The 17,501-nt window shown below is 40.8% G+C and overlaps 1 protein-coding gene across 1 annotated transcript; it reads left to right on the top strand.

Moving 5' to 3' along the window:
- Positions 1–369: 369 nt before the first annotated feature.
- On the top strand, positions 370–13,204 carry igsf10 (immunoglobulin superfamily, member 10). Its single transcript, XM_035623420.2, has 10 exons — positions 370–498; positions 1,632–1,887; positions 2,538–2,667; positions 3,338–3,728; positions 4,152–4,919; positions 5,091–6,905; positions 7,036–8,424; positions 8,760–9,663; positions 10,141–10,507; positions 10,591–13,204. The coding sequence occupies exons 2-10, from the start codon at positions 1,685–1,687 to the stop codon at positions 12,139–12,141; spliced, it is 7,518 nt and encodes a 2,505-aa protein (XP_035479313.2). The 5' UTR covers positions 370–498; positions 1,632–1,684; the 3' UTR covers positions 12,142–13,204.
- The last annotated feature ends 4,297 nt before the right edge of the window (positions 13,205–17,501 follow it).

Below are 17,501 nucleotides of genomic sequence, written 5' to 3' on the forward strand. Positions count from 1 at the left end.
TTGAGCTCATCTGTAACACATTTGTCCTTGACCATCGTGACTGGAACAGGGCTTTCATCTGAAATGAAGGGTTTCACAGAGTTAGTGGTGTAGATGAGCTTGGGGCAGTTGTGAGATCCAAATGTGTGACCTAGTTAATCACACATTAAATATTATTGTCTTGGCAGCAATTAAGAATTCCACTTCATCCCCAGTAATTCATGTTGAGGAAGAATTTTGTTTTGTTGGCGTTTATCAGAAAAGTGGTATTTCAAATAGACCCTGTGCCTGAGTATTTCACAGTTGCAGTTGCTCCTGGATTACATTAGAGCAGATTACAGGGGGGGGGGACCAAAGTGTACGCTCCACTACAGGCGCTCACACAGACATGACTCCAGTCCCTCTGCACCTCAGACACTGTGCACTCATCTGAGGAATCACAGGGAAGAGAGAACCTTTTACTTTTTCATCTGGATGTTTTTTTTACATTACTACAACGGCTCTGATTTCTACAGTGCGGTAAGGGGAATTTTATTTGATGCACACTTTTTTCAGGCTAAAAATATGTTTTATTTAGCTCTACATCTATTCACTTTGCATGTGTTTTTGCATGTAGTAGTTTCTGTGGTGGAGTTTATTATCCTAATAAATGCATGACTTTTCTCATCACATTTTTCTCCTTTATAAATAATGATTAATAAATACACAAATGAAAAAAATAAACTTGTAAAGTAAAATCTATCTATCTATCTATCTATCTTTCCATCTATCTATTTCTCTATCTATCCATCTATCTATCTATCCATTCATCTATCTAACTAGCTATCTATCTATCTATCTATATCTATCTATCTTTCTCTATCTATATATCTATCTATCTATTTATCTATCTATCTCTATCTATCTATCTATCTCTATCTATATATCTATCTATCTATCTATCCATCCATCTATCTATCTATCTATCTATCTATCTATCTATCTATGTATCTATTTATCTATCCATCCATCTATCTATCTATCTATCTATCTATATATCTATGTATCTATTTATCTATCCATCCATCTATCTAGCTATCTATCTATCTATCTATCTCTATCTATCTATCTATCTATCTTTCTCATCTATCCATCTATCTATCCATTCATCTATCTAACTAGCTATCTATCTATCTATCTATATCTATCTATCTTTCTCTATCTATATATCTATCTATCTATTTATCTATCTATCTCTATCTATCTATCTATCTCTATCTATATATCTATCTATCTATCTATCCATCCATCTTTCTATCTATCTATCTATCCATCTATCTATCTATCCATCCATCTATCTAGCTATCTATCTATCTATCTCTATCTATCTATCTTTCTCTATCTATCTATCTATCTATCTATCTATCTATCTATATATCTATGTATCTATTTATCTATCCATCCATCTATCTATCTATCTATTTATATATATATCTATGTATCTATTTATCTATCCATCATCTATCTAGCTATCTATCTATCTATCTATCTCTATCTATCTATCTATCTATCTTTCTCTATCTATATATCTATCTATCTCTTTATCTATCCATCCATCTATCTATCTATCTATCTAAGTAATGTTTCAACATGTTCTACCTCTTTCTCTCCAGGTGGGTTTCATTAATGGTTCAGGACAACGTGTAGCCCCCGATCTCTGTGCACAATGAGTGTGTGTGTCTGCACCTCATACATGCGGTGGTGGCTGCTGAAGGCTCTGATGTTCTTGGCTGCTGTGCTGCCGACGAGCGGTGGGGACTGCCCCAAATCATGCGTCTGTTATGTCCCGACAGAAGTGCACTGCACCTTCAGATACCTGACCGCAATACCTGACCACATCCAGCCAGCTGTGGAAAAAATTAACCTCGGGTGAGCTTTTGCTTACCTTCCAGACTGGAGAGCTGGAGGGGGAACTATTTCATTGATTGATTTAAGCCACAGGCTGTATAAGAAAGAATAACATTATAACAGAGAAACACATGTCGGCTGCAGCCTTTCCATAGTTTAAACCACGAAAAAGCTGAAATAAAAAATGAATTGGAAATTATTATTCTCCATTAAACCCGAGGAGAGTTCTAATCGGGGGACTAAGTAGAACCTTTTGCATTCCAGTATAAAAGCACTAAACACATATTTTTCCAAAAAGTGTTTTCGTTTTTGTGTTTGATTAGACATCTTACCTTGATTAGACGGGCATGTAGAGGCTGAACTTATTAGACATCTCAATATATATACATCTCAATATATATATATGTAGCCTATCAGGGTGAAACTTAAACTTAAACATTTTTTTTGTCAAATAAATTTGACAGTATGATCATCATGCTAATCCCCCATACCTCATAGCTCACACATCCTCAGCATGAGTAGGAGTCTAAACTAAAATATATATATTGAAAACACTGGTGTGGGCATGCAGGAACTTAGGTTAGACTGTTTTCATTGTTCATTGAAACAAATAAAAATTTGTATATTTGAATTCATAAGGTGGTGTCTCTTTTTCCTTTCTCTGCTTTTAGGTACAACAGTATAACTGTCTTGAGAGAAAATGATCTTTCGGGACTTGAGAACCTAGAACTGTTGATGCTGCATAGCAACACTATAGACAGTATTGAAGACAGAGCCTTCCAAGACCTGAGGTCCTTACAGGTAAAATCATGTGTATGTCAGTCTCTTGTGAGCATAATATTGGAGTGGAGTTCTTCTTGAAGTGGAAATTTTTTTTTTCAAATTATCAGCACAAACGTCTGCATGTTTTTTTTTTCTGGTAGTTGCACATTGCCAAACTATAATGTCAAATTCATGCATCTACGGTGATGAAAACTTACAAGGAGTAATAATAGAGAGGAAAATAACAGCCAGTGTGGTTTTAATCACAAAGAAACATTACACCTGTCAGCATCCTATGGTTCAGTTCAGTCAATAATTGTAAATCATCTGGGACTGACTATCATCAGTCACAGGGATCATTGTCTATGGGCACAAAATTCGGCATTCAGGCGCATCACTAAGACATAAGACCAGGCATAATTTAGACAAGTCGAAAGTCCGGTTGTTACAACCAACATTAAGTCCATTCTAAAGACTGCTCTGAACAGAAACAGTCTTAGCAGTTAAGACCAGTCTAAGTAGAGGCCCAAAGCGTTCGGTCCAAGGGCTGTATTTTATAGTTTTGTCTTGTAAATGCAACAGAGGTAATATATTATTACGTAAAGAGCTGTTAATGCTAATGTTGGCAATGCAGCAATAGCAAAAACACACAGAGCACCTTCAATTCAACACTATTTTGACATTTCCAACTTCTCAATCCTTTTCTCAGGTCCTCAAGATGTCCTTCAATAAAGTAAAGAAAATCAACAAAGAGACATTCAAAGGCCTGGATAGTCTGCTAAGACTCCACATGGACCACAACCACATTGAGTTCATTAGCCCAGATGCTTTCTATGGCCTAACCAACCTACAATTGGTCCATTTGGAGAGTAACCACCTCCAGCAGCTCCACCCAGACACATTCATCACACTGAGACACAGCCAAGTGTTCAAGGTGTCCTCAGTAAGGAACATCCACCTGTCTGACAACCTCCTCACCACGCTGCCAGCAGATATTTTTGCAGGTTGCAGTAAGCTAGAGAACCTGTTCCTCCACGGTAACCCCTGGACATGTGACTGCCGTATGAACTGGTTCCCAAAGTGGACACAGAGGAACACAGGTGAGCTGTGACTGCTTGCTTTGGATCAGTCTGAAAGCATTTACAGATGTGTAAGTTAGTAATGTTTACAAGGGAAGAGAATTGTCCTTTCTAATTTGGGAAATCCTTCTTAATCTTAACACATTTTTGAACCTATATTTACAAGGTACTATAACAAGCACATCTGTTAATAAGACACATCTGGTGAAGTTGCATTGCGGTAGAGTTAGAGAGCACATCTTCTCATCATGAGGGCTACAGAAAACACTGAAGATTCAGAAGAACAAACATTTGTATCCATAACTTGTCTAATGCTAAAGTCAACTCATAAATTATAATTCTCCATGGTTAATGATGGTCTTTTATGGTTCAAGTTATATTGATCGGTTCTTTTCTTACCTGCAAACCACTAATCACTACACCACTTGATTTAAATGTTTCCAGGTGTGCTGAAATGCAAGCGAGACAGGAGATACCAGCGAGGACATCTGTGTCCTGTTTGTGAAAATCCTGCCCCTAACTACAACAGACCTCTATCCCTTCTCTCCAATGACGCCTTCACTTGTACAAAACCCTGGATCCAACCTCATCTAAAGCAGAAAAACATGACCTTAGATGAGGGGGACTTTACTCCGGTTTCCCCAAAGGATTTCATTGCCCCATTAGGCTCCATTCAAATGAACCTGACTGACCAGTTTCACAGTGATGCCAGTTTATCCTGCACTGTCCAGAGACCCTCTGCTTTTGAGAACCTAACACAAACCTTGGAAGAAGATGAGGGAAACAATGTCAATGTGCTTACCACTAGCATAACTACCTATTTGGTGTGTAACATTGACTATGAACACATCCAGCAACCATGGCAGATCCTGGCCTCCTACAGTGACTCTCCCATGAGGCTAGAGAGAGGTTTAATGCTGGCCAGAAGCCCAGAAATGGTGTACAGATACAGCCAGTTAAAAACAACAGAGGAAGAGGAAAGAATTCACACAAACATAGAGGCACAGATTAAAGCCTCTCCTGCATGGTTGATGCAGGGAGAGGTGAGCTTCCAGCTTGACCGCACAACTACCACTTTCTCCACCTTGCACATTAAGTATCAGTCTGTGGTCAACCTACGGGTGGAAAATACATCACCTAAGAGGGACCGCTATTCCTGGACCATGATCAAGAGGAGTAATCTAACCAAGACTGAGCACACTGTACTTACAGGTGGGCTTTAGAGATTAATTGTTAATAAACTAGCTCATAGCTGATTAACTGACCATTTCATTGAGCCAAAATATGGAGCACGGTATACATTTAAGAATTTTAAAGACTAAGAATGTCTTATGTGTTTAAATATGAAATACATTATAACTGTAATTTTTGTTTTAAACATAGGTGGTGTGGCACAATTAAGCTGTCAAATCCAGGGTGAACCAAAGCCATTGTTGGAGTGGATTTTACCTGACGGAAGTAAGGTCAGAGCACCTTACTCCAATGAGGACAGGAGGATCATCATTACTGCTGAAGGGAAGCTCACTCTACGCGGTGCGGTTGCTTCAGATACAGGACTCTACCAATGCATTGCCTCAAACTACCTGGATGCAGATGTCCTTGTGTTTCGGGTTACTGTTCTTTCTGCTGATGTGGAAGAAACTGAGGTCAATGGTGTCCAACTCTCAAGGCCACTGGGTGAAAATCTGCTATTTGACTGTAGCTCCTCAGGGAGTCCTGAGGCCTCGGCACAGTGGATCCTCCCTGATCACTCAGTAATAGATGAGTCTCACGGGAACAGGAAGGTGTATAAGAATGGAACACTGCTTATTCAGGGCCTCACAGCGAGGGACAGAGGGTTTTATCGGTGTCTGGTTGCTAATCACCTGGGAGTTGACCTACTTGTGTCTCAGGTGACAGTAACTGAACAAACTTCTGAAAAAGTGACAGTTTTAGACAGAGAGGGATCAGGGATGGAAAAGGACTTCAAGGTGGACCCTAGCTTGACAGAAAAGACAGTTAACTTTGATGAGATCCCCTCTTCCAGTACCTTAGACAGAAATAGTCAGGAATCCAGGACCATCACCTCAGATCGACCTTACCCCAAACTCGGGTCACAGGGCAGAGGAGGCGCTGTAGGTAGACTGGGACAGAGAAGTAGGGGGGCAGTCAGCAACAGACGCATTTGGAGTAGAAAAGTTTTTGATAAAGCTTCCAGGAAAGTAAACCCACAGAAATTTGCTGAACTAATGAAGAAGGCTCAAGATGGATCAAGAAAAAAAAGTGACACAGACAAAGAGAAGGTCAAATCTGAAGACTCCCTCCCTGGTTACTCCGGTGATGGTGAAATTGGCTCTGGTGTGGGTCATAATGAAGATCATCTCATCATTGTGCCAAGTATAGTTAAACCAACTATAGATAATCCACAAGAACATGGAATATTCAAGCAAAATAGCCAGACTGACACAACAGTGACACAGATAGGTCAGGATCATATTTTGGCAACCACAGGGGCTCATCAAACTGTCGTCATGGAAACAACAGTGAGCAATAACATTGATTTAAGTAAAAGAAAAGAAAATACAAACACACTAACAACAGAGTCCTATATGCAGTCAGACTCTACACCAATCAAATCCACATTCACAGACTATCCAAGTTCTGTTGGAAAGACAGAGTTTTATGCCCTGGAAAGAACCAGCAGGCCACCCTCAAACATGCACCCAGTCACTCTCCAACTAACTGTGACCGACACTTCACAAGAAACTCAGCTCCAGTTCTCAGGAGAACAACCTGCAGAGCCAGAGACATACACGGGGTCGGCACTCTTATTTACCACAGACCCTAACATTACTCCAATGAAGGATGGCCCAGGCTCAGTGGGGCTAGTCGTCCACACAGACCCAGAAAGCCAAACCACATTCACAGCTGTCACCACAACAGAGAGGCAGCAAGACGAGATCACATTCCACACCACACAAACCATCAGATCCCCACACTTGCCCGCAGGATCCACCATCATCTCCCGGCAACAGATTCATATAATTCCACACAAGAATGGCAGAGGTGGAGGCCGCAGGAGGACTTTTCAAGGCCGTAGGAGGATTATAAAACCTAACAGGATCACTGACATACAGTCCGTCATCAATAAACTTAAACAGTCTTCAGTGAAGAAAGAAGGGAATGCCTCAGTGCCATATCGAATTGAACTGACTACACGTAAGCTACGTTGTTTTGTATTATTTTGTTACAGATTGAAAATAGTTATGTTTTTTTCACCTGTATGTTCAATGTGTGTTTATTTAGCTGTTTCTTATTACTTTTGTCTTCTTCATTTTTTTTACCACAGCATTTGGCTGTGATGAAGACAAAAGGAAACCAGCAGCAACTGATGTGCACATGGTCTCAACAACAGCTTCCTCGAGTTCATCTTTACACGTAACAGAGAAACCGGCCACAACACAAAAAAACGCAGCTTCTTCAAATGGCCATCTCACCCATACTGTGTCTAAGCCAGTTGATTATGTATCCAGTGGCTACACATCCCAAAAAACCTCAACAACAGTACCAACAACAGTTAACCTAACTACAACCCCTGTTGCTATGCCCACCACCTCTGCAAACTCACTTGCTGAACCTGAGACTTTTCCCTCATCCAAACACATAGAGAGCAAGGAGAGCTCATTAGATGACGACTTTGAAGATTTAGCCTCTACAGATTTCACAACACTCAGACCCAGCTTTCAACATATAACCACAACCAGTTCATCGTATTACTCCACCACTGCTGAAACACCACCACAATTACAGACTCTACCCTCCCCACCTACTGTAAAACCACCCTCAAATAGAAATCCTGATGAATCCTTATCATCTGGGTCTGGTCGACTCCCTGATAATTGGCTTGTAATCAGACAGAGGCCTGGTGGGACAAGAGGAAGGCAAGGGCAGAGAAGGAGGCCCTTTAGGGGCAGGAAACCTTTCAAGAAACCTGGAATTAATAAACTACCTACTACCACAACTGAAGGTTCAACTACAGAGGCAACATCTATGGAAGCTACAATAGAGACAACCCCACTACCTCACTGGACTGTTTCACTCTACAAGCCCCTTTACACACCATCTTGGAAAGAGGACAGAACCACAATAGCTGTTTCCACTGACCTAATGTCAAAGGAGGATACTGACTTGTTTGACTGGATCACATCTAGCAGTTCACCTGCCTATACTACAAACAAGACACCGTTCATCACCTCGACATATAAGCCTTCCACCACATCGATACCAGCTACCACAAAGGGGTCATACACAACAGTTCAGACTAGAGTCCACAACAACATCAAACCACCAACACAGAGAAACCATGGTCACAACACTCACAGGCCACCAATGAGGAGAATAAGACCTACTGTGCAAAGTAGTTCTGCCAGAGGCAGTGCAGATAAAGACCTTAACTTTGACATAGTGACCCTTCTTACCGCTGAGCAAGGATACGTTAACACCCCTGCACCATACAACAACATAGGCCCTCACAATCATGTCACTGGCAATGAAGCTACAAGTGCCAATATTGATGGCTTTCAACCCACTACAAACGTCATGACAAGTAAACCGAAGATAGTTGGGGGAAATGCAGCCAGTTTTACCATTTTGTCCAACTCAGATGCTTTCCTGCCATGTGAGGCTGTTGGAAACCCCCAGCCTGATATAACCTGGAAACGCTTTTCCTCAATCACAGGTACAAAATAATGAACAACAAAAAAAACAGAAATACAGTTTCATTATTTTTTTATTATTCAGCAAACAAAACCAATGACATCTTTATTATTTTAAACCCCTTTGTTAATTTTAGGTGTAACTGTACATCTAGGGTATCTTGATTCTCTAACCTGTAAACAATTGTATTTTTTCAGATGCTAAAGAGTAGGAAGCACCATTCTATTGATAAAGGGGTTCCCAAATAATGTATTTGATTATGACATGGGGTTAGAAAAAATATGTGAATCTTTTTTTTTCTGGATGTGTTTTTAAGTGAATGTTTCCTTAAAGAAATTGTCTTTCTTTGTCCTTCAGGAAGCACTTTTACCATTAAGGGGAGGATGGACAAGTTTGAGGTGATGAGCAATGGAACACTGCTCATCCAGAATGCCAGCATTAAGGATCGTGGCCAGTATCTCTGTCTAGCTGAGAATGATCATGGATCAGACAAACTTCTTGTCACCCTCTCTGTGGTGGCCTACCCATCACGCATTCTGGAGCCAAAATTGCGTGAGATAAAATCTCATGCAGGAAACACTGTAGAGATGAAATGTAAAGCAGAGGGTCGACCCACACCGGTGATATCCTGGATCATGGCCAACCGGACTCAAGTCAGAAGTCAAAACACAGAAAAGGAAAGGGTATCAGTATCTGCTGAGGGGACTCTTGTTATTGAGCATGTGTCTGTTTATGACAGAGGTCATTACAAATGCATTGCCAGTAATCCAGCTGGAGCTGATACTGCCACAGTGCGACTGCAGGTGGTGGCAGCTCCGCCCGGCATCATGGAGGGGAAACGGCAACAGCTAACAGTTAGTGTAAGCCAAAACTTGTGGCTTCCTTGCACTGCCCAAGGCAGCCCTCAGCCTGCTATTCACTGGGTCCACCATGATGGGACAATGCTACAATCTAACAGACCTGTTAGTGACACAAGGATATTAGTGTACAAGAACGGGACTCTGCACATTAAGGATGCGACTCCAGCAGACAGTGGGAAATATGAATGTATTGCCACCAGCTCTACTGGCTCAGAGCGAAGGGTGGTGACTCTGGCAGTCGAGAGGCAAGAGTCGGCTCCTCAAATACTGGAGACATCCAACCGCATCTCAGAGTTGTCCTTTGGGGATCAGTTGAGACTAAAATGTTCAGCGACAGGAGATCCCAAACCTAGGATCATGTGGAGGTTACCCTCTAAAGCTGTGGTAGACCACCGGCACAGGTAAAACAAAATGTTTTGAAGAATAAAAGCCAAGATACATTTTGAACAAAAAAGCTTCAGTATAATCTTAATAATTATCACACAGTCTTTTCTCTGTTGCTCTATATTGAGTAGAGGGGAAAAATTATTAAAAAAAACGTTTAGTTAAACAGATAGTGCCACTTATGATGCTATAGCTGTAAATCTGCTCTGTGCATTTAACATCAGAGAAAAAAATACTGAGGAAAGAAGCGGAAGCATGTAATTTTTCAGAAGCACATGTCAATGCAATGCAGTATATATATATATATATATATATATATATATATATATATATATATATATATATATATATATATATACCGCATTGTATATTATATATATATAACTGTATCTAACTGTATATAACTATATCTGTCCTATGCTATAATAAATGAGGCCTGTATTTTGCCTTACACTCATGCTGAATCACTCTAATTTTCTTTCACGTTTCTACAGGATGGGCAGCAGAATCCAGGTCCTGGATAATGGTACTCTAATTATCGATATTGTGAATGATAAAGATGCCGGAGACTATCTCTGTGTGGCACGAAGCGAGATTGGCGATGATCTCCAACTCATGAGGGTCAGTGTGTCAATGAAGCCAGCCAAGATAGATCCTAAGCTCTATGGTAAGAAGCAGGTACCCTACGGTAACGACTTCAAGGTTGACTGTAAAGCCTCAGGAGCACCAAAGCCAGAAATTACTTGGGGTCTACCAGATGGTACAGTGCTCAACAGCGCTCTGCAGTCTGATGCAAGCAGTGGAGGAGGACGAGCACGGCGCTACACTCTGTTTGACAATGGAACTCTTTACCTAAACCAGGTATGCTATTGCATTAACCATAAACAACCACACAATTTCCAAAACATTTTTTTAAAAATGACATCAGTGTCATGTTTCTCCAGGTTGGTATGTCAGAGGAAGGGGACTACACTTGCTATGCTGAGAACAAAGTGGGCAAGGATGAGATGCATGTACATATCTCTGTCGTGACTGCTGCCCCCAGGATACGTTTACCCAGCCAGCCCCATGCCAGGGTAATGCCTGGAGGGAACATCCGCTTTGACTGTGAAGCACTTGGGGAACCCAAGCCCAAGATTCTGTGGATGCTGCCCACCAATGATGTTATTGCAGCATCAAATGAACGCTACCTAATGCATGTCAATGGTTCTCTGGATATCAGGGATGTGAAGCTTATCGATGCTGGGGAGTATGTTTGTATAGCTCGCAACCCTGCTGGGGAAAATAGAAAAGTCTACAAGCTTGAAATAGACGGGAATCCACCAGTTATCAATGGCTACCGTGCGAACAGGACTGTAGTCAAAGATGTAGCTGCCAAATATACCAGGAAATTAATAGACTGTAAGGCTCAAGGCGACCCGACTCCTAGTATCACTTGGATTATGCCTGATAACATCTTTCTGAGGGCACCATACTTTGGTAGCAGGGTTAATGTCCACCATAATGGGACCTTAGAGATTCGTAATGTGCGACCAACTGATACAGGAGAGTTCATATGCATGGCGAGGAATGATGGAGGAGAGGCAGTAATGGTGGTGCAGCTGGAGGTGACCAGTATGCTCCAAAGGCCTATCTTCAAGAACCCATACAACGAACGTATTGTGTCTCGTATTGGGAAAACCACAGTTCTGAACTGCTCTGCTGATGGACACCCAATGCCGGAGATCACGTGGACTTTGCCTAATGGAACACGATTTACTGGTGGATCCGATCGTGGCTCTCACCACCACCTAGGCAACAATGGAACTTTGATCATCTACAACCCTCACAAAGAGGATGCTGGAAAGTACCGCTGTGGTGCCAAGAATTTCTTGGGCTACATAGAGAAGCTGATCATTTTGGAAGTTGGGCAGAAGCCTTACATTCTGACCAGGCCAAGAGGCATCATACGCAGTGTGTCTGGGGAACCTCTCTTCCTTCACTGTCTATCTGATGGGAGTCCCAGACCCAGGATCTACTGGACCATTCCTGCTGGACACACCCTTACTCGGCCTCAAATCCTTGGGCGCTACCAGTTGTTAGAGAATGGTACTTTGGTTGTTCAGGATACTACTCTCCACGATCGCGGGAACTACATCTGCAGAGCTCGGAGCGATGATGGGGAGGCTTTGCTTACTGTACCTGTTGTTATTATTGCTTACCCTCCACGGATCACAGCAGGGCCACCTCCAAGTGTGAGGGCAGTGAGTGGGACACCTATCCAGCTTAACTGTGCTGCCACTGGAATCCCCAAGCCAGAGATTACCTGGGAGCTGCCTGATCGTTCAGTTCTGTCTACGGCAGAACAGGGCCGGCCCATGGGTAGTGAGCTGCTCCATCCTCAGGGCACACTCATCATCCAGAGGCCCAGAGTCTCCGACTCAGGCACGTACAAGTGCCTAGCCAAGAACCACCTAGGTACAGACTCACAGGTCACATATGTACATGTTCTGTGAAAAATGATAGAGAGAGGAAAGTGGTATATCTGAATGTAAAAATTAACCGACACAGCAATTTGCACCGGCTATGTACAGTACATGCTTTCTTACTTGTGGATTTTTGAGGATTACAGCTTGCTGAATAGTATTTAAAAAAATGTTACAGATGTGGATTATAGAAATAAACAGAGCTCAAGGAGAGAAAGGAAACAGACATATTAAGATATTCAACTGGAAACCCCCGTCTGAGGTAAGAAAGTTGTTATTGTAACTTTGGAACTGAGGGCCTGGAAATTCATAGGTGGGTTCTCATTTGAGGTGGTTCCCATGAGAACAAATGGGCCAGCGCATGGAGTCAAGTGATTTCTTTGACCAGACATTGCTCACTGCACATGGGGATACTATTTCACATGCAGGGGGGGAAATTTGCTTCCAAGAGGATTTTAATACCCTCTATACCGAAGTTGTCACTGTCATGACATGTTTGGTAATGCTTTACAGCAAATAACAGACAAAAGTCCTTTTGTAAAATATATTTCAAGAGCAATTAATTGAGTGTACAGTGGAAGAATTTATATTTTTCTTATTTTCCTAAAATATCTATGGCTTGTTTCACACTGGATACATATCTGCATTGACAGTACAGTGCTTTCATACCAGAATTAGATTGTGTTATTATATTTTTTTAATATTTTCATAAAATTTTAAAGCAGATTCCTTAATGTTTCTTTACAGCACAGTTTGTTGGTCAAAAATACAAAAACACAGTCTATTGTGTTGTACACAAGAATTTATATAATGTTATACATTATGCTAATCTGTAATAATACAGTACATACAATTTCTATTTGTAGTATCTACTTTATCAACGTATGGGGTGAATGAATGAAAATAAGAAAATAAAAATGAAAGATGGTTCGTGCTTTTTTTCATGTTTTTCTTATTGACACACCAATATTCTCTTATATAAATATATCATTGCTGGTGGCTACTAGGCTATTATAAGGCTTTTATGATAAAGGTGCTCAGGATTAGATAGTTGTACTATACGATACAGGAGGAAGTATCCGTGGCTACAATAGAAATCTTCCAGACATGCAGTTTTAACTCTCCAGCTCCAGCCCCCCCCCCCCCCCCCCCCCCCCCCCTTTTCCAGTGTCGGAGTTTTGTTTGTGTGCTAATTTTATTGCCCTCCTGCAAATTTAACTCAGCGATGGGGGAGGAAGAGGAGAAATAGAGACATTTCTCATAATATGAATTTGTTTGTAATCAATTTGATTTCATATACTTGTTTCCATAGTTATATTTCATAGGGCTTATATGATTTTGACTAATTTCTTTAGTAGATTAGACTAGAGTGTCTTGTTAATGCTGGAGTGTGAAAGATAATTTTAAACTGAGCTGTTAAACAGAGACAAGATTAATTTACAGTGGCTTCCAATATAACAGCTGAATTTTAATGGAGACTCAAAAAAGAGGTCAGTGGATTTTTTTCAAATAGCCATTCTACAGCAGAATGATATGACCGAGGCAGGTATTTATCTTCCATAAACACTGGGCAACTGGCTCAATGGTGAGAGAAAAGTGCTTTCACATGTGAACCAAGTGACAATCAAATGCAAATTACGCTAGTTTAAAATCACCTCCTTATGTCTGGCTCTTCAGCGAGAAAGACAGTTCATCATTCACCCTACGTGGCCTCTGTGGATGGTGAAGAGTTTATTTGTTCAGTTTTATTTGTGCAGTTCATGTTTGGGGCATTTTCTTTCCAATGGCTTGGTTATTCATGAGGATCATGTGATTTTCCCATTTGCTCCATTCCTCTTGGGTGTTTAAAGGAAAAGACTTGAAGTGTATCATGCACCGTTTAAAACATGCTTTTAAAAGAAGCTTCTGAAAGGAGCAGTGTGTGTTTCTGTGTCTGTGTGAATTTTACGTTTACCATTTACCAAGTGTACTGTACCGCTCAACCCTGTTTCTACTCTCAGCTGGTGAGGTGAAACATAACCATGAATAAAAATAAACAAAGCCTATTTTTACAATAGATGAGGCGGGTAAAAATTGCCAAATTGAAAACTTTCGAAAAACAGAGGAAATCTGCACAGAAATCAAATGACTTCTTGCTTTGAAGCTTGTCCTGATGACCCTGAAGTTACAGCAAATCTACCTCCTCCAAGTATTATTTCAGAGTATCAGATTGTGGATTTTTCACATTTATTTACTTCTGCTATTTTAACTGGATTCAGCTGCCGGGTTGCTAATTTCATTACTTGATATTAGAGTGCCATAACAGCCTTTTCCGCAACATGGTCTCTAAACTCTTCCCAAACTGTAGGGCACATTTAACAATAGATGCTTTGTTCAATCAGTAAGCCCCTTCTCTGTGTTCTCCATGTTTACATTTGTCGGTGGGGCTGTTGATCACTATTCGAGGGACCAATGTGAGGCTAGATCTGTTCTGGCAATTAATATGTCAGTGATTAAAGTTATCCTTCTCAGCCACACAAGTGTTTATCTGCAGTATTTTTTTTTCTGCATATCTAGCACCCAAGTGTTTAGTGACCCAGGGTTTTTTTAACTAATGCATGCTATAAACGTTGCACAGAAAAGCCTCTCAAGATGTTTTCAGACATGGAAGATATGTTCCGGAGTGTACATATGAAGAATTCACATGTGAAAAATGCAGCAGGAGATTGTCCGAGACTCTTCACAACAGCAGGGACATTCCGGAACAGTTCAGGGAAAATATTCCGGAAATGTTGGTTCGATTTAGCTGCAATATAACCTGAATGATGCCTGATTTTTGACGCTGATACTGATTAACATTAAGGAGTTAGAAAAATCTGATGACAATATGTAGCTGATAGTCATTTTATTTAATAAACTCAAAGTGATAGTAATCCCTGAACAATTTTTATTTAGGTTTCTCGGTTGGAAAATCAATTTGTCAATGCTCTCTAAACTCTAATTCTTAAGAGCATTTCTTTTTCTGCAAGTTCTTGTTACTTATCGGCCAATTATTCTAATTAAGTCAATCTGTCATAAGATGATATTGGCTGTTACATCTGCCTAGCCAAAAACAGATCCTAGAATATTGGACGTCTATGCTAAGGTTGCTGCTTATCTGCTGGATCGCCATTTCAGACTATTAGACTTATATTCAGTTATTGCAGCTTTGAATTGTGTCACGGCCACTTCCTTCATAACACTATCTGTTTCCAATATTCTTTTAAATCAAATTAAATTTCAATCAACATTCTATAGACCTTTTTAAATGGAGATAATGTTTACTTCAAAGACCTTTTGACTTCTCAGCAAGAAAAGTTACGGTGGGACTAACAATCTAATCATCACCCAGCTCTATACAAGTGTCCCATGAGAGTGATATCAATGTGCCATCATCCATTTAATAAAAAAAAAATCATATCTACTTTTGAAACTGAATGTACAATATCACAAGTGAGAATCATGCATTTCTGTGTGTGCGGATGCCTAAGGTGAGTGAAGTGAGTTTTTGTTTTTTTAAAGGAAACTTAGAGCTGAATGATAAAAAAGTGGAAAGGAAGAATATAGTCTAGTGGATAGACGAGGGGCACCAGGGAACGGTGAGACATATTTTTGGTCTGCGGTTTGAATTCCATACTCAAACTAGAATGCTAACAGTCTTAACATGGAAACTGAGATGAGATCTCAGGAGAGGGCTACTGGGAGCTGACCAACAGTAGTCTCAGACAGTGCTCCTCTGTTAGCTCAGTTAGTCTTGTTTCTTTGAAGCTGCAAACTTGGAAACGAGTTAAGTCCCCAGCAGAATGAAATAGATTACTTGCTTCCTTCGTGCTGCAATCCATGCCCATACGTGAGAAAACTTTTGCAAAATATTTCTATTACACACAGATTTGTGGATGCACACAGACTCACAAAGAAGATCATCTCTCTATACCTGTGGTGATGTTGGAATTTCACTTCGGCATTACAGATTCCTCACCTCCACCCTCCAGCCACAAGTATGACAATTCGGCCTTTGCACCTCCCTTCCAGGTAGGATCTCTCATGCTGTAATGGCGGTTCCAAGCCATTCTCAAGCCCTTTCTTCTCAGGACTACAGAATTTTTCATCATATTCCCCTTTTACCATGAGCTTAGGAATCTGCTAATATAGTAAGGAAAGACAAAGTATGCAGGTATCAGTGGTCACCTTGCTCCCACTGTGGCATTTAAAAAACAGCCCTAATTCTTAAGCTCTTACTTTTCCACAGATTTTGTCTGCAGGTGTTAAGATGGAGCCTTTAAGCACTATAAGCCAGATATAAGACCCAGGTAAAAGGGCACAGGCGCAATCATAAATCAACTAACATTAGCTATAAATTGCCCAAAGCTTTCAATCAGTAAATACCCCAACCATTAAATATAAATGGGTTCTAATAAATTTAAAAGAAACATTGTGCGCATAGTGTATTTATATTACAAGGACTGGTATACTCATTTTAATAGGGCCATATTCCATGGTCTCTGGTGGCAGTGGAAGTTCCTTAATGGGGTTTCTCTAATCTGATTGGATGCAGATGTGGTCCTTCAGTCTCCAGAGAGTAACTAGGGGGACTGGTGTAGCCCACTGTGCTATAACTAACTCACTTCAGTCACACATCAAAGTACCTCTAAATTATTGAGGGAGGGGGGGGGGGCTTTAAAATAAGCCATTTTACCCAATTAGGCTGCATCAACAAACTGGCACCCCTACTTTACAGCAAAGGCTAATGTTCGTGCCTCACAGGTGAACTTTTCAAGTTCACTGATGAGGTAGTAAATGTAAGTTGAGTCAGTTGGACCTTCAGGGTAAAGGAATGTCTACTAGCCATACTTTCGCCAGAGGTTCGGCATTAATGAAATAAGCTCATTTCAGACATGAACTCTGAAACGTTTCTGGAGTTTTCCAGTTACATATGACAAACGCAGCACGAGATTGTAAGACTCAGATGCGGCCACACAAACAAGAACATTGACGCGACATTCTGCGGCATCTGGTTGGAGCATGCAGGAGCATTACAGTCATCAACTTGCCCACTTGCTCGTTTTTTCTGCTGTAATGTTATACGGCCTTAAAAAAATTCCGGAATTTCACTAGGGGGCTGGCAGGAAAAGTTCCGGAAAATGTTGAGAACAACATTCGCGGACATTTGCGTTCAGAAAAATGTTCGGACTCCTGTGCATGTCTGAAAGGAACTATAGAAATTAAAAAGTGTATAACCTCTTTCTTTACTCGCCATCAGCAGTTGCAATACGCATAGCAGCAGTTTAGTTGTAGCAGTCCCATCAAAAGTGTTGGTCACGGTTTTGAATTTCATTGAGGCCTGCATATCTTTACTATAGACAATATATAAA

This window comes from Scophthalmus maximus, chromosome 11, assembly GCF_022379125.1.
Source record: "Scophthalmus maximus strain ysfricsl-2021 chromosome 11, ASM2237912v1, whole genome shotgun sequence".
Taxonomy (NCBI): domain Eukaryota; kingdom Metazoa; phylum Chordata; class Actinopteri; order Pleuronectiformes; family Scophthalmidae; genus Scophthalmus; species Scophthalmus maximus.